This window comes from Amia ocellicauda, chromosome 2 (genome assembly GCF_036373705.1).
Source record: "Amia ocellicauda isolate fAmiCal2 chromosome 2, fAmiCal2.hap1, whole genome shotgun sequence".
Lineage (NCBI taxonomy): Eukaryota > Metazoa > Chordata > Actinopteri > Amiiformes > Amiidae > Amia > Amia ocellicauda.
The window spans coordinates 6,773,724-6,797,086 of record NC_089851.1 but is presented as its reverse complement, the minus strand read 5'-3'; the positions used below and the strand labels follow the sequence as shown (position 1 = coordinate 6,797,086).

The following is a 23,363-nucleotide window of genomic DNA, read 5'->3' as shown; positions in this document are numbered from 1 at the left end:
ATAAATTGTAAAGGTAATTCTGCATGGCTTTCATTTGAGCTTGAAAGTTAGTACTCTGTTCATTAGCTACACTGAAATGGGGGTAACAATAAAGTGACTCAGGTGTATTGTGCTTGGTGAACCTCTGTAACCCAAGAATCCTGTTTTTAGACTGTTTATTTTCTTAATGAGGGGGGATAAAGGGATACAATTGAATTCAGCTGCACGTAATGTGTGTCGTGAAAGGGCAGGTATGAGTATCCGCTTTTACAATGACACGCGTGGATTACAGCACTACTATACGTCATGTTGGAAATTGAAATAGGCACTGCTGAGATTGTGCTGATATGTGTGCTCATTAATAACGACATACAACTTTTCAATTATGACTGAAAAGCTTATTAGATGACTTTTCTAATCGCTCACTGTGTGCGGTGGGGAAAGTGCAGACAATACCAAAATGCAGGAATACTTACATGCATAAGCTTGTGGCTTGCATTTATATTTCGTTGTGAAGTTCATAGTATTAATAAAAAGCTCTAGCATCCAGCAATGAAAAAAAAGAAAACAAGACACGGCTCCTCCTCCACTTTCTGTCTCATTGACACGATGAGCCGCACGCTGCAGGCAGCTCTGGAGCAGAGAGTGGAAATGAATCCAGGTGCTCAACTCTTCATTTTTGCCCCCGTCCGTCCCTACCTGTTATTTATTTGTGTTATTGATTTAACTTTGATTTAAATTGAACTTGAACATTTGTCGATACAGGACGTGGGATTCATTGAAACTGGGGAAAGGTTTGCAAATCACTGTCATACAACATGCACATACTTTCTGCCTGCTGGATCTTTTGCACTTTGCCTCTGGCGCCGCATGTAAGTACTTTTTAATAGTTTTATCTTTGAGCGCAATGGAAAGTAAACCAACGTGTACTATGGTTCACACAAATGTGAGAGTCATCTTTATTTCCAAAAGAAGTAATGGATTCACACCCAAAAAACAAGTACTTGCATGTGCATTTTCAACTTTTATTGTGTATACCGGACAGATGCATTAATGACATGTGAAAACGATTGCAGTAGAGACGGCAGTGGGTTCAGGTAACTTCGCTTAACTAGTTAACGATCATTTTATTTCATTTACACGTTACTGTACCGAACTAAATGAAACGCTCACAGAACTAACCATTTGGACAATATAGACGTGGCATTATTCTTGTTAAATTACAGTTGCCTAAACTTTGCATGGAAGAAATGTACCTTGATGCAGTGTGTATCAGATGTGTTTTTGATGTTGTTTGGGAGAAACCTTTTCTGGGTCCCAGTTTATTTCTAAACACGTTTTCAGTGTGCTGATGAGATGTACTCAATGCCTTTTCTAAAGCCTTGCTTTATCTCCTCAATGAAGGCCTGAGTCTAGAAGTGACCCCAGTTGTTTGTGTGTGTTATCAACATTACAAATTAAACTAATATACAATCACCATCCAACAGGTAAAAGTCTAGTAGTGCGTATGGATTTTCCATGCGATTTCAATCGACCCCAGGCTTTCAGGAAGAAATCCCAGTGAGACATAATGCAACGTGTAATGGCATGGCAAACGTCAACTCACTGTCAGCCCAGTCTGACCCCTGGCTGGTGGAGAACTCTCCTCTGTTCCCAGAGTTAAGAGTGTTACTGTAGTTGTGTACTAAGTGTTCATTGGAGGATACACAAGTGGGAGCAATGTTTTCCTTTATAAGGCTGTACTATGTGCTGTGTTAAATAGGTGAATAGGTTAAATAGGCTAAATAAAACAGCTGGCAGTTATACACATCTTTTATAATCAACAAATACCAAAAACGTAAATGTTTTTTCAAAGACAGATGATCATACATCTGAAAAGGGAAGGCAGTGCAGCGTGGTTGACTAACACTGTGAGGGGCAGACATAGGTATAGAGGCTGATACATTGTGTACACACAGTGTATCCACATTAGCATCTGTACTCAGATTTACTCCATTTATATCTGATCACACAAACAAACTTCCAATCACAAATGTTTTTACTAAATGGTGTCCTTTATTGAAATTAATCACAGAATGTCATCAAATGATCATGGTTCCTGTTCTCAAGACAAACTATTATTTTAATTAATCTAAAGAACCCTGTACAGTTCTGGAACAACATCCAATGGACAGAGGAGACAAAGACCAACTTGTACCAGAATGATGGGAAGAGAAGAGTATGGAGAAGGGAAGGAACTGCTCATGATCTGAAGCATACCACCTCATCTGTGAAGCATGTTATGGCATGAGCATGTATGGCTGCCAAGAGAACTGGTTCCCTTGTATTTATCGATGATGTGACTGCTGACAAAAGCAGCAGGATGAATTCTGAAGTGTTTATGAGTCTATTATCTGCTCAGATTCAGCCAAATGCTTCAAAACTCATTGGAATGCGCTTCACAGTGCAGATGGACAATGACCCGAAGCATACTGTGAAAACAACCCAAGACTAGTTTAAGGAGAAGAAGTGGAATGTTCTGCAATGGCCAAGTCAGACACCTGATCTGAATCCAATTGAGCAGCATTTCACTTGCTGAAAGCAAAACTGAAGGCAAAATGCCCCAAGAACAAGCAGGAACTAAAGACATCTGCAGTGCAGGCCTGGCAGAGCATCACCAGGGAAGAAACCCAGCATCTGGTGATGTCTATGGGTTCCAGACTTCAGGCAGTCATTGACTGCAAAGGATTTGCAACCAAGTATTGAAACTCACAATTTAATTCATGATTATGTTAGTTTGTCCAATTACTTTTGAGCCCCTAAAATTGGGGGGACCACATATAAAAATTGATGTAATTCCAACACCGTTCACCCAATTTGGTCGTAACTACCCTCAAATTAAAGATGAAAGTCTACACTTAAAGCACATCTCGTTTCCTTTCAAATCCATTGTGGTGGCGTACAGAGCCAAAATGATAACAACTGTGTCACTGTCCAAATATGTATGGACCTAACTTCATTGTAGCATTTCCTATGTCTATGTTGACAAAACAAGCAGACTGGTCTGAATTACTTTCCACTTGCATGTATTTTCAGCACCAAGGACAGCTCTTTTTATATCCTGCACTCACCCATAACCACCATAATCACTTGACAAGACCTGCCAGCCGATGATCAGAGCCATTAAGGCAGAGAAAACATCCACGTTTATCACGTCATCCCCCTAATAAGAGCACATCGAAGTATTTTTTTCTGGCTCTTGAATGGGTGAATTTTAGGGGAAAATAATATATATTTGGTCTGTCTGGTGGCAAAACTGTGAGCTGCAGTGGGATTTAAAGAAGTCATGAATCACTGGCTTAGCCTCTGGTAAACTACAGCAGTCTGCTGTAGTCTGCAGGAATAACCCTTATTACTTCAAAGCATCTTATTCATGAAAATAGGTCTCTAATTGCTGGACTGATCTGGAGAAACACAGGTTAACACGGTGTAACACGGTTTATTGTATAAATGCACATCTAACTGAGATCACTCCCCATACTGGGACAGGGCACTGGTATTTGTGTGTTGTGAGGTCTATGGTGGGGGATTACTTTAGGATTATTCCATCATTTCTGTGCAGTAGATATAAATTTAAGGTTTCAGTTAGGACAGAGAGATCGTGTGCTCGACTGAAGGATCCTCGTGTGGATGGACTTCTGTAAAACTGCACTAGTTTGTTGGGACTGCAAAAGAATGAATGTGATACATGTCTATTGTTTTCTTTTGTTCCTTCATATTTGATCCTGTCTCTGTTTTAATTTAATACTTAACACTTGACCTCTGGTACAATACACCACCAGCAGAGATAGGCTGTTTCCATTACCGTTCGTAATCGGAAATGTCGGAGGAATATCTAAGGTTTGCTTTAAAATCTTATGTATTATCATGCTTTTTTTTTTTACTATTCATCCAAGGGTTTTAGGATGGAGGGAAAAGATTTAACCTCGCCTGGATGAGTCTTGAAACGTATTTTACTGACATCCCTGTGTATTCTTGTCAACTGGAATTACAAAGAATACGTTAATTTTACTTTTAAATCATAATGTGTCTTTTTAAGTACAAAGTGGTATGTCATTATTATTTGAAATCAAAGCCGTACTTTGACATTTAAAACTATTAAATTTAACACAAAAATAACATATGTCTGAGTGAAATTGGATGAAAGGCACACATGAAAGTATTTTCCATAAGAAAGGTCTTCAAAATATGATTATACTTTTAATGTCAGATTAAGTTCTAGAACAAATCAAAACTTCAACCTACTCCTGAACTGTCAATTACAAATCCTGTCATGTTTTTATTCATATGAAGTAGAAAGAGGTTTCTGATAATAAATTAAACCACCATTGGGTACAAGTTTATAATTTTTTATTCATGTGTAGATGAACATTTTGAAGTGTTCTGGACCCCAGTATGCATACCTGTGTCAATCTATTCCTTATAGAGTTGCAATATATGTATCCTTATATATAATTAAGATGATGTTTAATACTTAGCATTTCAAATTACTTAAAACTCTATCATATATGGATGGATTTTATAGATGGAGCAAGGAAGCCATGTGTTAAATACAGTTTCACTACTGGGCAGATTGATAGTTTTCTAATTGTTATGGTTTTGTTATGTTTTTCTGTTATAGTACTAAAATGCTGCTTTCAGAATGTTTTAATTAATTTGCAATTGCATTTGATGTAATCATTTACATAATATCAATACTTAATATGATTGGATTTGGCTTAAGAAAAGCATGTCTTCCATATTGCCTGGTTTCATTGTCCGTAGCTAATTGCTTATCATTAATGAGTTTAGTAAGATCTCATTTTCAAGACAGTACATGACTCATATCCCTGTCACATTAAAAATATTAATTATAAGATTGGCGTGTGAATAGAATAAAGAAAATTACATTTTCTGTTCAAATGTATTCATTGTGTGTCAGTTGGAAAAGACTGAGCAATTTTTCATCATAGGTGCATTTGACTCCTGTGACATTCAGCGCTCCCATTAAAGAGCAGGATCACTGCACATTATTTGCTTTCATTATGATAATTCTGAACAGTGCTGAAGGAAAGCAACATTGATATATATGTGTGTGCTTCAAATGAACCTGAGTAATACAAAATTCACGTTTAACAGCTTTGTTACATCTAAGATAATTTAAATAGATCAACGGATACTCAAAGAAGTCGAAAGTTATGTCTACCTTGGACGACAAATCAGTGCAGATGGTGATATTATTGAGGGAATCGAAAGAATGGGATGGAATGCCTTTCGAAGAAACCGCGCTCTATAAAAGGAAATCTACCTTTTTGTCTGAAGAGAAAAGTATTTGATCAATGCAGACTACCAGTGCTCACTACCTGTGCTTCATGGCTGTGAAACCTGGTCTCGAAATGCAAACATTTTACAGAAGCTGCAGACGATACAGAGGAGCATTGAAAGATGTCTGCTTGGAATAACAGGAAGAGAGAGAAATAGAAATGAATGGATCCGAGATCAAGCCAAAATATGTGACATCATTGAAAGAGTGAAAATGGCAATGGGCCGGACACACTGCATGAATAACAGATCAAAGATGGACAAAGGAAGTTATTGACTGAATCCCAAGAGATGAAAAAGAGCTATATAAATACCACATAGAAGATGGGAAGATGAAATAAAAAAAACTTTGCAGGCATGACAGGAGAAGCTGTAAATCAAAGCCAGTGGAAACATCTTGGGGAGCCTTCATCCAGCAGTGGATCGATATGCGATGATGGTGATGATTACCTGAGGGCAAAAGCAAGGTGGGCATTCGGAGTGCTTATTTACTGGATATGACTGTTCTGTTTGAGGACCCGCTTATTTACTGACCTTGGAATGGATAGCAACCCCGATGACAGATAATGACCCCCTTCACAACTCCCAGCTGCCCTGGGGAGTTTACTGAGCGGGTATTTGGGGAAACCGAGTAGGGACCCAAGGGCATATAGGGAAATGACGGTGAAAGTGTTAGCCAGCTCTGGCCCAGGCTAGGTTTTTTTTTCATTATACAGCCTTTGGTACAGTTGCCTTTCACTGTTGTGTCCTCCTACGACTGGCCTGACTGTGACTTTCAACCCTAATCGCTGGACGCACATGTCCCCCACCCCACACAATATCACAATATACACTCACCTAAAGGATTATTAGGAACACCTGTTCAATTTCTCATTAATGCAATTATCTAACCAACCAATCACATGGCAGTTGCTTCAATGCAGTTGCTTCAATGCATTTAGGGGTGTGGTCCTGGTCAAGACAATCTCCTGAACTCCAAACTGAATGTCTGAATGGGAAAGAAAGGTGATTTAAGCAATTTTGAGCGTGGCATGGTTGTTGGTGCCAGACGGGCCGGTCTGAGTATTTCACAATCTGCTCAGTTACTGGGATTTTCACGCACAACCATTTCTAGGGTTTACAAAGAATGGTGTGAAAAGGGAAAAACATCCAGTATGCGGCAGTCCTGTGGGCGAAAATGCCTTGTTGATGCTAGAGGTCAGAGGAGAATGGGCCGACTGATTCAAGCTGATAGAAGAGCAACTTTGACTGAAATAAGCACTCGTTACAACCGAGGTATGCAGCAAAGCATTTGTGAAGCCACAACACGTACAACCTTGAGGCGGATGGGCTACAACAGCAGAAGACCCCACCGGGTACCACTCATCTCCACTACAAATAGGAAAAAGAGGCTACAATTTGCACAAGCTCACCAAAATTGGACAGTTGAAGATTGGAAAAATGTTGCCTGGTCTGATGAGTCTCGATTTCTGTTGAGACATTCACATGGTAGAGTCAGAATTTGGCGTAAACAGAATGAGAACATGGATCCATCATGCCTTGTTACCACTGTGCAGGCTGGTGGTGGTGGTGTAATGGTGTGGGGGATGTTTTCTTGGCACACTTTAGGCCCCTTAGTGCCAATTGGGCATCGTTTAAATGCCACGGCCTACCTGAGCATTGTTTCTGACCATGTCCATCCCTTTATGACCACCATGTACCCATCCTCTGATGGCTACTTCCAGCAGGATAATGCATCATGTCACAAAGGTCGAATCATTTCAAATTGGTTTCTTGAACATGACAATGAGTTCACTGTACTAAACTGGCCCCCACAGTCACCAGATCTCAACCCAATAGAGCATCTTTGGGATGTGGTGGAACGGGAGCTTCATGCCCTGGATGTGCATCCCACAAATCTCCATCAACTGCAAGATGCTATCCTATCAATATGGGCCAACATTTCTAAAGAATGCTTTCAGCACCTTGTTGAATCAATGCCACGTAGAATTAAGGCAGTTCTGAAGGCGAAAGGGGGTCAAACGCAGTATTAGTATGGTGTTCCTAATAATCCTTTAGGTGAGTGTATATAGGCCTCCCCAAGATGTTTCCACGTCTTTTCTCTTTTCTGTCACATCTTTTCTGATTCATACCTTCATTATTCTCTATTTCTTAACCCAAACACCAAACACAGAAAGCAAACAAATAAAACTATTGCATCCTAAGTGCCTTTATTACAAATGTCCACTTTAAAATACCCTATATTATAGAAATTGTGTTTGCAAGCTTGAAATTAAGACAAACACTTGAATGTTAACACTTGCATCTGATGCAGGCAATTTGGTTTTCATAAATGTGATGGCATTGCCAGTAATAGTCTATTCCCTCCATTTTTTTATATGAAAAGTGTAGATGTCTATTTCAATCCTTGGCTCTGTGTTATCTGAAAGGAAGGCATGTAGATTACATTATCCTCTAAGAATACAGTCAAAGTTAATGAGGAATTAAATCTGTAAACAAAATAAGTTAAGTTCATCAAGCCGTTATAACTCTCTTCTTACTGGGGCACGTGACATTACAGTTTACATTTGCCATGTATTCCAATCAAAATGTGTGCACTAAACCCTAGTTAAATGAATACATTGAACTGCTAGAAATGGGTGTAATAAAAACTGGACAACCCCGATTATAACATGAAAGCTCACCATAAGAGGTTCGAAACAATTATAGCAATACAATTAAAGAATGTAGTTTAATATGTTTTATGATCAGCAGGCCAGTTCTGTTCTGTTCTAAGACACACATATATAAAATTACAATGTTTAGCTTATGCAAAAACTGACATCACTAATGTATACAGAGAGCTCATCGGCAGTCAAGAACAAACAGAAAGGTACTGGTGCCGTACTTTACTTAATTTATCTTTTCCCCAGTGACAATCATCCTATTAACAGCAGAAGCACATTGATGAACAACCAGCTTTCTGTATTATTACCTTTTGTACAAAAGCACACTTCAAGTTAATTTAGCCTTTTTAGCTAACTAGACATTTCCAATTTACAGGCTTTGCTTCAGGATGCTCTTTTATTATAAAATGCTAAACAAGAAACAGCAAGTTAATGTTTTGCAAAACGTGTTTATCGTGCTCTGTGAAATAATATATTACCTTTGGTGGTACAGTTTATTTTGCAGTTGTTTACTCGCTCACACTACTTCGAACAACACAACACAGCCATTTTTCATGAGGTGCCTGAAACCAAGTCCAGAAGCTTATCTGGGAAGATTGTGTTTGTTGCCACTTAACCCTGATCATTTGAATCAATTGTAGGTTTTTTCAAGGTTACATCCTGAGTGTGAATTCATTTTTCAACTGGAAAAAGATGAAAAGAGCTGCCTGAAAGAAATTGCAGAACATGATCCAACAATTGTGGGTATGTGTTTAGAATTTTTATTTTATTTTTGTGTCTTAGTTTACTTGTGTTTCTTTATTTCTTCATTTGATTTATTTACTTAATATCATAGCAACATTGTTTAGAAATTGGCCTTGTGGATTAAATCAACTCTGAACCAAGAGCAAACACAAGTGTGACCTGTTACAATAGTGCAGAATCACAACAATGACCACACGGAGAACCTTCTTTAAATACATAACAAAGGATTAGTACTTAGCACAAAGCAAATTATTAACTTTAGGCTTTTTAAATAATCGGTGTGTGTCAATCTGAGACTAAAAAGTTGGTAAATGGAAATCTTATTAAATCTTGTCCTGTTTTCCACTTTTGTCTAATTGTTTAAAACTGTCAGGCCCATTGACATTTTAATATCTTCATCCTTTCAATAATATCACACACTTCTGTTTATTCTCGGATACATAAATCTGCAGTTTCTGGACCATATAAGCAACCTTTTAGTTTACAGTTCCAAACAAACACCAGCATTTTGGACCACATTTAATTAAGCATTAGACAATTGAATCCATCTCCTCAGACATGATTGTGGTGATATGGTGAAGCTTAAGCAATGACTTGAATTGTTTTGAATATAATTGCTACTCAAGGTTGAAATTATAAAAGCATAATACAATTAAAAAGTGTTGCTTTAATTAAAACATTTTGTCTGTATGTCTGTGCTTCTTGTCTGTATTTTTCTCCCCCCAGGCTGTGAGCAGTCCTGGGATGCCGTCCTATGTTGGCCCAGTGCAGCTGTGGGTGAGACTGTCAACATCTCGTGTCCTTCAGTTTTTTCCCTCTTCATGAAAAATCTAGGTAATTGGTTATCAGTAATATATCCAGTTGACACTTTTCCCATACAACACCTTTGACTCTGACAATAATTTTCCTACATCCTAATACTAACCAAAGACAGTGATTTAACTTCCTTAACATTAACCCGAAATCAGTTCTAGATCTGCTCATATTGACACCGACCCAAACAAAGTGTACGCCACGAATACAAACCTTCTTGTAATAGCAGCCCTTACCCAATTGGTAGCCGAAAACTGAGCCTATTCAACTTTGAGAAGTACTACACAGTGAATGCAAAACCTGCTTTTAATGTTTTGTATCCACTGCTTTAATTGTGTATTCAACACAACTGTTTCTGTGTGTGTACTCAGTCTATGAAGGGAATTCCCAACCTGTCTCTTCTCTGTCATAGGTACAGTGAGCAGGAACTGCACTAGTGATGGGTGGTCCGTTCCCTTCCCCCCGTACGACATCGCCTGCAGTGTGGACTCTGAGATACCAGCTGCAGAAGTGAGTATATTTTAATTAAAACAGGAGACATTTACACTAGCATTTTCATAAAGATGCAAAATCTGTCCGATCAATCCTGATACTGCGGTGTTCTGCGTAACCCTTTATGTTGATTTTAGTAAGACAAAGTGTATGAATAACCTTTGAAAGATGATGTGTTTACCTTACTTACTGTAAAAGTCTGGTGTAAACGTAAAAATGTATCATCTGAGTCTGTATTTTGGAAAAAAACAGTAATGGACTCTGTCATCTGACATCTGTCAAATAAATTCAGACTTCCCCGCCTCACAATGCACATAACTGAGGGACACAGACAGACACGCACACACACACAAATAATACTGCAGTCCCTCTCATGACCATGACAACAGTCCTGAAGGGTCCCATCTACTATATATATTTTGCAGTTGAAAGGAAATCTACCTACTTGCCTGAAGAGAGAAGTATTTGATCAATGCAGATTACCAGTGCTCACTTATGGCTGTGGAACCTGGTCTCTAAATGCAAAAATGTTACAGAAACTACGGATGACACAGAGGAGGATGGAGAGATTTGCATATAATAACAAGAAGAGAGAGAAAGAAATGAACAGATCCAAGAACAAACCAAAATATGTGACATCATTGAAAGAGTGAAAATGTTAAAATGGCATAAAATATATAGGAGGAAAAATAAATGTATATATTTCACAGCGTGGTTGCCATCCATTCCCAACAGTACCCAACAGCGTACCCTCTTAGTATGCAGAGTAATTATGTCATACGTAACGGAGCAGATTAATTAAAAATGTAATTGTACTGAAAGCATTTAATTAGAAAATCTGTGTAATAATTCCAATTATATGTGGCACACAATGCAAAAGATAATTTCTCAAATGAGACTAAAAAGTTCGTAAATGGAAATCTTATTAATATTTTGGCACAACAAGCCATATAATGTAGTATATGATTGCAGTATAATCTACTCAGTAACATGGGCTTCGAAATTGAGACAATGGAAAGGAAGTGTAGAACATAGAAATGTTTAGGAGATGTCAAAGTCAGAGACAGGACAGGTGAGAGAGAAAGCTATGTTGTTGTGTTTCAACTTTTAGACAGTCTTAGCATTCCTAATCTTGTTTTTAGTTTTGCCTTAATTAGCTTGCTTATCAGCGCTGTATTAGGGATATAGAAGAATTGGTCAACCAGCCCATGAGAGAGATGGTGTGCATTCCAAAACCTAGGAAGGTTGAGACCTCAGAACAGGACAGCGTAGAGAACTGCTGGGTTACAGTAGGTCGTAACAGCAGGAAAGGAACGCACAACCCGTAGAGACACCCCAAGAGCTAGAAATGCCCAACAGGTTCCAACTGTTGGACACCGAGTTGGACAGTGACAGCTCAGAGGGTGATGGGAGGGCAGTTGAGCACCAGAGCACCCACTCCCCCCCAGAAGAGGGAGGTAGTTATAGTAGGAGACTCAATTCTTAGAGGTGTAGATCAGTGACAAGGAGACTCGCTTGGTATCTTGCCTGGTGCTCAGGTTGCAGATCTCCCTAAACTAGTAGACAGGCTACTGGCCAAAGCTGGGGGGGGGAATCCACTGGTCATGGTCCACATTGGAACCAATGACTTAGGAAAAATCTTGGTGTAGGGAAGAGGGTTTTAGATTTATGGAGCATTGTTCTTTCTTCTGGGATAGATGGGACCTGTACAAACCGGATGGTCTACATCTAAACAGAAGGGGGCTAATGCATTGGGAGAGCGTATGTGCAGAGTAATTGAGAATCTTTTAAACTAGGGACCAGGGGAGCAGGGAGCTCTGACAATGGGAGATGTTCCACTAAGGAAAGAAAACAAAGGGAAACTGCTAGTAGGAAAGTCCTTAAAAGTTTGTACCTCAATGCCAGGAGTATAAGGAACAAGATGTTAGACCTAGAAGCCACAGTGCGAGCGGGTGACTATGATGTTGTAGGAGTGACAGAAACATGGCTAAGAAAATTATGGGAATGAATACAAGTTGAAAGAATACACACAGTTTAGGAGAGACAGGCAAAGTTGAAGAGGTGGTGTGGTTGCATTATATGTGAAAAATGACATTGAGGCCGAAGAACTCAAATTAGATCCCAGTAACGAAACAGAATCTTTGTGGGTTAAACTTTTGAATAAAAGATCTGTAGGATTAGTAGCAGGAGTGTGTTACAGACCACCCAATTCAAAAAACAAGGTCCAAGTCTAAAACAATGGTCTACAATTTTAGAAAAGCAAACCTTGAAGGTATGAGGCGGCACTTAGAAGAGGTAGACTGGAGCACACTGAATACAGAGTTAGTTGAAAATGGATGGTTATATTTTAAGAATATATTACTTGAGGCTCAGGAGAATTTTGTACCTAAACTTAGAAAATTGAGGGCCAAAAAACATTGGCCAAAATGGTTTAATAGAGGTATGTAAAAAAATATCAAGAGAAAGAAAAGGTTTTATAGTGCATACAAAAGGGGTGGAGACGAAACAAAATGCAAAGAATGTTGAACTATAATGTAAGTAGATGGATTATGAACTGGTTAATGTATAGGAAACGGAGGGTGTCGATTAGAGGCGTCGCTTCTAACTGGAGTGAGGTTGTTAGTGGAGTTCCAAAGGGGTCAGTACTAGGGCTCTAATCTATATTAATGATCTGGAATCTGGGTTAGTTAGCAAACTTGTCAAATTTGCAGATGATACTAAAATAGGTGGCTCAGCAGATACAATCTCAGCAGCACAGGCTATTCAGAGGGACTCAGATAATATTCAGTTGTGGGCTGACACCTGGCAGGTGAAATTCAATGTGGACAAGTGCAAGGTATTACATGCAGGTAACAAAAATGTCCACTATAATTACACTATGGGAGGAATAGAACTAGAGGAAGTAACGCATGAGGAAGACATAGGAGTCTATGTGGACTCCTCACTTTCTCCATCCAAACAATGTGGGGAAGCAATAAAAAAGGCAAACAGAGTGTTAGGGTATATTGTCAAAAGTGTAGAATTGAGAACAAGGGCAGTAATGTTCAGACAGTACAATGCACTAGTTAGACCTCATCTGGATACTGTGTGCAGTTCTGGGCTCCACACTTGAAGAAAGATATCACTGCTCTAGAGGCAGTTCAGAGGAGAGCAACCAGACTTATTCCAGGTCTGAAGGGAATGTCCTACTGAGAGACTGAGGAACTGAACCTTTTCACCCTGGAACAGAGGAGACTACGTGGGGACTTGATTCAAGTCTTCAAAATCATGAAAGGCATCGACCACATCAAACCAGAGGAGCTTTTCCAGATCAGCAGGGACACACGCACCTGGGGACACAAATGGAAATTGGGCTTCAAGGCATTCAAGACAGAAAACAGAAGACGCTTCTTCACACAGAGAGGCGTCACAATCTGAACAAACTCCCCAGCGATGTGGTTGCAGCTGAAAATTTGGGAACATTTAAAACAGACTGGATAGGATCCTTGGATCACTACTGATAAAATATAATTCATAAATGAGTAGTTCAGTCACACTATTGATAAAGCATCCCTCTGTGTTTGTGTTGCAGGAGTCGTATTTCACCACAGTGAAGGTGATTTATACAGTTGGATACGGAGCCTCCATTGTCTTTCTCACAGTTGCTGTTGTAATCTTGCTCCTCTTCAGGTAAGTCAGTCACCAGCTGTAATGTAACTACTTACTGTTAGTTCACCATCTCGATCATCTTTAAAGGGGCTCATTATGTGGTATCCATTAATAATAGTTTCCTAACGAACTAAACAAATAGAATCATCTATCCTGAAACAACTCATGAATAATATTTGTACTTGTTTATTTATTTGTAACTGTTGCTGTCAGACCTGTGAGCCTCAAACACATTCTCGGTACAGGTCTGTTTAAACATGGAAGACAATTTCAGATACCGTGGAACCAGGATTAATCAATTCATGTCACGCTGTGATAACACCTCTCTGAACTGATCCAGTATTTATAGTGGCAGATTATAATTATGATGTAAAACCCCCAAAAAACAATAAGCAGCAATGAAGATCAGATGGCAAGATATTCTCTGGAATTTAATTAGTACACCTTTAATAGAATGACATGGTATGATATCTAAACAGTATATATATATATATATATATATATATATATATATGAAAGGAATCACATTAACTCTTCTGGGTAAATCACAGACAAAACGATAACGCCCCGCTGTCTGCCAAATCATTTCGAAGTGAGGATTTAGTCCCGATCACTATTGTCCTTTGTTGGTATTTATGCCAGGCTCTTTCCTAATATAACAACAAGGAATCTGTTTTCATTAATATGACATGAGGCTGTTTAAATTAAACTACAATGGCACAGAAACAATAGTTTTTTTTAATTGATAATTGATACAACGAAAAGCACTGTCCTCCCTTGAGAAATGTGAAGGATGCACTTAACCGTTATTCCATTTTACAATATCATTCCCTTGTGCTGAACTTTGTCCCATCTGTGCTTCAAACGATCTCCGTCTTTCACACTTGTTTGATTGACTGCAGTTAACGTCAGCGTGAGTAAATGATCTGTGTGTGAAGTGCACTGTAAAACGAAGTCAAGCATTGTTCACAGTTGTGAATGTTTTGACAATGTGAAAAGTGTATTAAACAACATATATTAGATAAAGTGTGACTAGCAGTGCTTCCAACAAGCAAATGGTTACTCAATAAATGAGGGATGCCAGACTTAACTGAGCTCTTTCAACAGACAACTATGTCATTCCCCAAAAAACATGTATTTCTTGTTTTCCTTTTATTTAAAATATAGTTACAATTACTCCTGTAAATACACCTAAAGCCAGATTAAATCATAACTGTGGTCCAACCACAGATTCAAATTTAAAGGTTTAGTAATTGATAGCAAGTTTCTATTTTGTGGAAGTAAGATGTCTTAAATGTAAAGCCACCATGAGGAAAAAGTAAAGTATTCAGAGAGCGGCCAACCTTTTGATTTTATATATACCTTAGAGAGCGAAACTATACCCCTAGTAGTCAAATACCCCAAAACAACCAAAATATAAATGCAGACACATTGTGACAGAACTAACGTTTCTTTAGTAACTATTAATACAGCACTTAATTCAGTGAAGGTGTGTGTAACCGATCATTTATATAAAGTTTGTATGTAGATAAACCCTGAGTTCATTGTTTTTTTCTATAGCTTTTTTTAAATGTTATGTATAATTAGCAATTCTTATTTACATAGGAGACTTTTTTTCATTTTCACTCTTATTTGGACTACCGTGTACAAAATGTACAAATTAGTTTGATTAAAAAAAATGTTAGTGTTAGTACTGTTATCATCATGCAAATCATTCATCCCATTGTGTTTTCTCAAGCTAATTGTATAATTTAGTGAATATATAGTGAATATATTTAGTATCTTACTAGTACTAGTTACTCCAGAGTACAGGATACAGACTGTATTTGACCTGCTGTTTACTGAAGTGCATCTGTCTTTGTTTTAAGTTTATGCATTTACATTGTTATACATTTAAAATTGTTTAAACACAGTTAAAGATGTATTGGTTTTGATCGATTCACAGGAGACTTCACTGTGCGAGGAATTATATTCATATCCAGCTCTTTCTCACCTTCATCCTGAGAGCTGTGGCAGTGTTCATTAAGGACGCCATTCTGTTTGCAAATGAAGAAACTGATCATTGTACCTTTTCCACTGTAAGTTAAATCTCCACCTTCTGTATTTGTATTTGCTTGACATGTTTAAGGTCTATTTTTCTGTACTACTTCTTCCTTCTTAGATTTTTTCCCCCTCTAAGAACATTTCTCTTTTGCACAAAGGTATCCATTCCCTTTGTTATTTTAATTAATGTTAATTAATCTTTCCAATGAAACTATAAAATAAAAGAGAGGACAAATGTGCAGAACATGCTTCATTCACCAGGATAAAGAGCTGCCACAAAATATCTTATCACCATTGAAGTTTAATATATATTTACGCATCATTACCTTTTTCACTGAGAAAATTAATTGATCACAAATGTATTAGCATGAGTGTCCTGACAGCGTATATTGCCTCTGAAACACATCACTTACCATGAAACAAACACATCTCTCTAATGCATGACTTCAATCCGAACACAGAAATGCATAATTTATTATAGACTGTGGTTAGATTGATCAATTCTGTCTAATGAAAGAAAGCAAGGAACATTTAAAATCTATTAGAAGTTAAAATATATAATTTACCTTTGATTGTAAATTGGGAATTAAGCAGTTCTGGATGAAATAGCTGCTTCTTAAGGATCTGTCTGATAAAATTGTATGTTGCCTGTTTTTGTGTCAGTTGTGTATTTTAGGATTAGGTCACATCAATTGTTATTTCAATGCAATGAACTGCAGCTCAATAGTATGTTTAAAAAGTTTTTCAGTGACTTCTCTTATTTCTAAATTACCCATTTGCAGATCGCCTTTATAAAGGATTTCACAGAAAAGTTGAGACATTTAAAATCATGTTTACTATGTAATAATCCTTGGCAACAGCATTGTGGTCTCACAGTGTTTAAATGCTCGCATGAAACCACACTTGAAAGATGACGTCTTATGAAACAATGTTGAAATAAAATCAATATCTGAATCGCACTATTCTCTGTTCTTAGGTGGGGTGTAAGGCTTCAGTGGTATTCTGTCATTACTGTGTTATGACTAATTTCTTCTGGTTGTTGGTTGAAGCACTGTACCTCAACTCTCTACTGCTGTCGTCTTTTCATCAAGAGAGAAAATATGTCTGGTGGTTTGTGCTGCTGGGCTGGGGTATGTGCCGCTACGCCTCACCAATCAGTACCTCAATGTTCCCGTATGTTTATTTTTTTTGTGTGCCAATAAACCCATGTGATTGGCAGTTAAAGAAAACAGGTCAACTTCAGATCAGGAAAAAGCTGTTTTCGTACGTAGTTGTAAAGTGAAAACTTGCCCAGATTTTAATGAGAACACAAGCTGACCTCAAGAAAGAGGAACAGAAGCAGTGAATGATGAATCTAGGGTCATGAGTTACAATATTAAGATCATGTTCATGAAGAGTGATGTGCTTTTGTAGGGCCACACATTTTCAACAAGATTTGAAACACTATCCGATCTAAAATATTTTTTACAGCACAAGGGGTTAGAGTGGAATTGACACATCACTCTTCTGCCGTCATTGGCTTTCTTAGAGTTGCCTCATACGTGCCCTGTGAACAGACAACCTGATTCTTATCTCTTATCTGGTATTTGATATTTGATATATAGATCAGAGTGTGAATATATACATTGACTGGACACAGGCACATTCTAAGAAAGAGTAATGTGGCTTAACAAATAAGGAGAAAAAATACACTGCAGTGTGTACCATAAGACTACATTGTTTTAGCTGCCAAACTGTCTGTGAATATTGTATCTAGCTATGTATCAAACTTCAATATATATTTCAGACTTTAATCTATATATATATATATATATATATATATATATATAAATAAAGTCAATATCAAACTTCAATGTGGCATTCTTCAAATATATTTATACGCTTAAATCAATGTAAATGAGAAGAAGGCTTTAGTATAACAATCACTTTCCAGATCCCTGCGCTCTGCTTTGGACTGATGTAAACATTGAGACAAATGTGCTGTTGCATGTATTCGCCAATGTCGCATATTTCAAAATGAATTCTCATGCTTGGATGTCCATTTATTTTACTTCAGTTCCGCTGTGATGCTAAATTAGTCATTCGAGAACACTCCTCTTAATATACTCACGATTTGTTAATATTCAATGGGTAATATGTTATCTGAGATCAGATTGGCCAGTATTGCTGTCCAGTCATCTGCTCTCAAAAGCAACTCTTGATGCAGCGTGACTCTGTTTTCTTCTCTAGGGGTCCCCACTGTGTTCATAATTGTTTGGATGATATCCAGGGTCTATTTTGAAGATACAGAGTGAGTGCAATGTATTTTTCTTATTAGTGTTACTTTCTGCTTTACATTCCACTTGAGATAGCTGATCAGTATAAAACCCTGTCTAGGGTTTAGTTTACGCGAGCTACGCTTAGATTTAGATTACCTGGAAAACATGTATTTCCCTTAGTGACACAATTGTGTTTCCATTGTTTATACTCGGATGGGATTTGCAGACGGGTGTACCTTCAAATATTGTTTTTGTGGGGGGTCTACTCATTAGCCAGCCCTAGATACCGTATATGTGTGTCTGTACTGCTTTATAATGTGACTGTACAACATTAATATATGTGTGTGTGTGTTTAATAGATGCTGGGATGTTAATGAAAACTCATCTTACTGGTGGATAATAAAAGGACCCGTTACAGTATCAATTGGAGTAAGTCTGTCATTCTTACATTCATTATCAGTGTAAGGAACACATTCTTCATATACATATATATATAGTGGCTTTCAAAAGTAGTCACCCCCCTTGGACACATATCATTGTGTTACAACATGAAACCAGAATGGATTTAATCAGGAGTTTTTCACTGATCAACACAGAACATTTCCATAATGTCAAAGTCAATACTATAATCTATAAATCATTCTAAATTAATTAAAAATACAAAACCGAAAATAATTGAATGCATAAAGTATGCATGCAGGTTAAAGGACCAATTTTACTGCTACTTCCTGTTTATCTTCAGCCTGAGAACTGTATCAGCTGGAGAACTGCTGGTTTTTGATCCAGCTGCGCCCTCAGTTAATTAATAGAAACCTTAACTGAACCATGTGCATTACTGAACCTTGGAGAATTTGCATACCTAATACAGTTTTATATTCACTTTGACATCTCCAATGGTTTACAATTATGAATAAGATCTGATTAGGCCAATTATTGGTTCAATGAAGGAATTGAAATACCGAAATCAAGCAGGAGATCGGGTCCCCAGGACCAGGACTGAGAACCATCATTCTAAAGAAAGTATGTATAGATGGTAACACTTTGGCTGTGTTCATTTTATTGCCAAGCCAGAATTCAAATGGTCAGACTCCTTCATGTCTGAAATCAGTTTCTACTGAGCGCATCCAGCTGTAACTCTGTAAACAAAGAAGAAACGTGCAACTTTGTTTTGGAAAAGGATGGTCAAAATTAACGTATTTTCTTAATTTAAACAGGTCAACTTTGCCCTTTTCATTAACATCATCCGAATTTTGCTCCAGAAGTTGAACCCCCGCCTCATTCAGTTCAATAACTCCTCACAATACAGGTAAAAACATGTCACTTCTGTGATACTTGGATATAAGATTCTCTATTCATTGATTACAGCATTCTGTTTGAGGAGGTTGTTTTCACCTTTTCCATCCTAAATGTTATTCCTTTAAACAGGTGACCTTCAATATAAATGGTCCTCTCCTGGCAGCACCTCCCCCCCCCGACTGTGCGATAGAACAGAAACACCTAATTTTCCAACAGTAATGGGAAATATGCATTCATAATTGGATTATAAAACACACATGGGGAACAATACTAATAAAGTAGGTCAGGCACTTCCAATCTGGATGAAACTAGCAGGGCTGAGTGTTACATTTAATAAAATCATAAAATAAAATCAGATAGCAGTGTGTAATCCTCACATGTGTGATGTATGAATGAATACCTCCTGTGAAGTCTCTTACTGCATAGACACCCTTCACACAGCAGATTCACGTGTAGAACGGCATCCAGTCAAGAGCCATAACATCTGTATGTCAGATCCGTCACGGGTTCAATTCATGGCCCTGTAAACATGACTCTGTTTGGTTCCTGCAGGCGCCTGACGAAGTCCACTCTTCTTCTCATCCCACTCTTTGGGACACATTACGTGGTTTTTAACTTCCTGCCGGATTACATACATGTTGGTGTGCGTCTCTACATAGAGCTCTGCTTCGGATCATTCCAGGTAACCATTTGTTTGGACACATATAACATCAAATGCACAGAAACATGTTGTATGGTATTGCATGTTACAACTTTCTACTAAATAGCTTTGCCCTTTTTTCTAGGGTCTCATAGTAGCTGTTCTCTACTGCTTTCTCAATCAAGAAGTAAGTCATTAAAATGGTTGATCTAAATCAAGGGTTCCCAGCCCCGGCCCTGGGGACCCCTTACCTTAATTGAACTCTTAATGACCTAATCATTTCTTAAATCAGAGCCTTCTAACTGTAGGGGTTTTAAGTTATACAATTCAATACTTAAAGAACTTATTAAAAACCAACTCTTTTATTACACAATTTAAACGGTCAAATCTTAGCAGATTGTTACTTAAATTAAGGTTCAATTAAGTAATGCTGGAACAAAAACAAGGAGGTTAGGGGCTCCTCCAGGTTCAAGGTTGGTAACCCCTGATCTAAATAAATGCAAAATGTAAATGTTTATTGGGATGAATTATGCGAAAATCGCATGGAAAAAAAACAACAACAAAAAATCTGGAATTTGAAGGTGAATAAATATTGATTGTGAATAATCAATAACTTGCAATATCATAGGACGTCAATACACATTGAACGCAGGAAACTAGCAGGAAATGCATCCTGCAGGATTTGAAATTAGTGTTTATTGATAATGTTAAAAAAAATACCTAACGTGCTCAGAAGTAAATAAACAGTTAAAAATGAAGAATTACATTTGATATCTGCCAGGATCACATTGTGTCTCTCATCGCAAGAGAGATATTTATTTATAATTATCAAGTGAAACAAGCATACATATATTAAATGTGTAACAATTGTCGATTGTCTCCATCTAGTGGCCATTATGTTGATAACTTGAAGTGTAATTTCAAATTTAAACGTTCTTGCCACTAGATGGTATCAAACTTCAAAATACATAGTGTATATATATATATATATATATATATATATATATATATATATATATATATATATATATATATATATATATAAGTTATACCATAGGGACAGAAATAGATCCTGACAAGTGTGCACATTCATATCCAATGTTCATGTTTTTTTTAAGGTTTATTTAACACACCCAAAAAAGGCTATTCCTTTAACGTCTGTAATACTGATCACTGTGCGCTGTACGTGTATTTTATATGACAGCAAAATGGTACCTGACTGGGGAGCCGCATTCATGATTAGAATGATAATTACTACATTTAAAAGTTTATTTGTGGTAAAGTATAGTATATGTATAGCCCCTATGCCATATATAAAGGTAAAAATGGCTAATAAGAAGATATATCATCAAATGTACTACTTGCTTGAATGTATTGAATACAAATCTGTTTTTCATCCCACTGTTCACTTTATCTTCAGGTACAGATGGAGATCCAGAGGAAACTTATGCGATGGCATGAGAACAGTTACGGGGTGGTTCCTGCCGTGGCCAAAGGAAGTCAAATGGACACCCCATTCTAGCATAAATATCTCTCTCTCTCTTAATATATATATATATATATTATGATGTGTTCCAAGCTCCTGGTTGTTTTGATCTTCTTGCTTAATATGTAAGAAGTCTATTAATGGATAAACAGAATAGCTTTTGATATACTTATTGATAAGCTAATGAAAGTGTTCAATTATGAAATGATATCGAGAGTTTGCACATTTGGAAAAGAGTTCAAATCAATGAAGCGCTGTCCAGAAATGTGTCTATGATTTGAGATAACACAACTGGGAGCAAAATAATTTAAAGTTTATTATTTATTCATTAGCAGACTCCCTTATCCAGGCGACTCTCAGTTTACATTATAAACATTTCAAAGTGCAGTAATACTGTCAGTACAGAATGACCCAACAAATGCAGACTTAATACACGCAGATACAGACTAAATCTTAGGTTAAATAGTCTTTGTACAGACGGGTGACAAATTAAAGGAAAATCCAACATAAAGGTGTCTCAGTAAGGTGTTGGGCACCACGAGCCCCAGAACAGCTTCAGTGCTCTTGGCACAGATTGTAGAGTCTCTGGACTCTACTGGAGGGATGAACACCATTCTTCCAAAAGATATTCCCTCACTTGGGGTTTTGATGATGGTGGTGGAGAGCGCTGTCTGACACATCGGTCCACAATCTCCCATAGGTGTTCAATTGGGTTGAGATCTGGTGACTGCGAAGGCCTAAGCATATGATTCACACCATTTTCATACTCATCACACCATTAAGTGCCCCCTCGTGCCCTGTGGATGGGGGCATTGTCATCCTGGAAGAGACCACTCCCCTCAGGACAGAAATGTTTCACCATAGGATAAAGGTGATCACTCAATAACTTTGTCATGATTTGCAGTGACCCTTCCCTCTAAGGGGACAAGTGGATCCAAACCATGGCAGGAAAATGCCCCCCACAGCATAACAGAGCCTCCGGACCCCCTCACTGTAGGGGTCCAGCAGTCAGGCCTGTCCTGTTCTCTTGGTGTCGCCACACATGCACTCACCCACTTGTCCAGAACACGAGCCAGTTGAGCGTCTGTGTGACTGAAGCTCCTGCCATTCATGCCATAATAATGACCCCTCTTTCAAAGTCACTTAGATCCTTTCCTCTTGCCATCTTGATCCAAAATCGAGGTCAATTGGGCCTGCTCAGCATTTGTATGCATGCCTCAGAGCATGATAGGATGTTAATTGCTTAATTGTATCATGCAGTACACCTGTTTGGAGGCATCTGCATTCCTTATGCTCCTCCACTGATTTATTTTCCTTTAATTTGTCACCCATCTGTATGTCCACAGTCATTCAAGTGTTCAAACTTATATTTGCATCTAATACACTGCTGACATATGTACATATATGTGTGTGTGTGTGTGTGTGTGTGTGTGTGTGTGTGTGTGCGCGGGCACATCAGAGACATTTAAAAACCTTGTATAACTATAAATGAGTGCATGAGACCGTGATTCAGAATGAAAGGGAATGTGTTTATGGTGCTGAAGGTGTGTTTTCTTTAGAAAGGGGTCATGCTTGGTTCTAAATTATACTGTATACAAAAAAATATATTTAAAGGCATCAGAAGTCCAAGGGGTGTGAATACTTCCTATAGCCACTGTATAGACACTGTGGAAAAGCATATGATGTAGAAAGTGGTATATAGGATCTTTTTTACAATGATTAATAAATATTTGTTATTGCCTTTTACTTATTCATGCAGGGTTCAAATGATAATGTTTGAAATATGTTGAAATAAATGGGTTTGATGAACTTGGAGCTGAAATTGGTCATTTGTGTGAATTTACTCCCATCTAGTGGTAAAGAGTTGTTTTGTGGTTGTTTTTTTGTGATGTAGACTTCTTGAAGGTTGCAATACAGGGACAAATTGCTACACAATTTGTTACTAAGGAAACAGGTGC

General features: G+C 37.8%; 1 protein-coding gene across 1 annotated transcript; it reads left to right on the top strand.

Annotated features, from left to right (window-relative positions):
- Positions 1–588: 588 nt before the first annotated feature.
- Positions 589–21,441, top strand: ghrhrl (growth hormone releasing hormone receptor, like). The gene is made up of 13 exons (XM_066688806.1): positions 589–666; positions 8,627–8,729; positions 9,456–9,563; positions 9,955–10,052; positions 13,606–13,703; positions 15,628–15,760; positions 16,702–16,855; positions 17,955–18,015; positions 18,343–18,412; positions 19,198–19,289; positions 19,832–19,961; positions 20,065–20,106; positions 21,340–21,441. Exons 1-13 carry the CDS (start codon positions 589–591, stop codon positions 21,439–21,441), a joined length of 1,269 nt encoding a protein of 422 aa, XP_066544903.1.
- The last annotated feature ends 1,922 nt before the right edge of the window (positions 21,442–23,363 follow it).

Coding starts and splice junctions, on each gene's coding strand:
- ghrhrl (XM_066688806.1), top strand. CDS start 589: ATGAGCCGCACGCTGCAGGCAGCTCTGGAGCAGAGAGTGGAAATGAAT. Junction 16,856..17,954: donor GTTTGTGCTGCTGGGCTGGG/GTATGTGCCGCT, acceptor TTTCTTCTCTAG/GGGTCCCCACTGTGTTCATA. Junction 19,290..19,831: donor AATAACTCCTCACAATACAG/GTAAAAACATGT, acceptor TGGTTCCTGCAG/GCGCCTGACGAAGTCCACTC.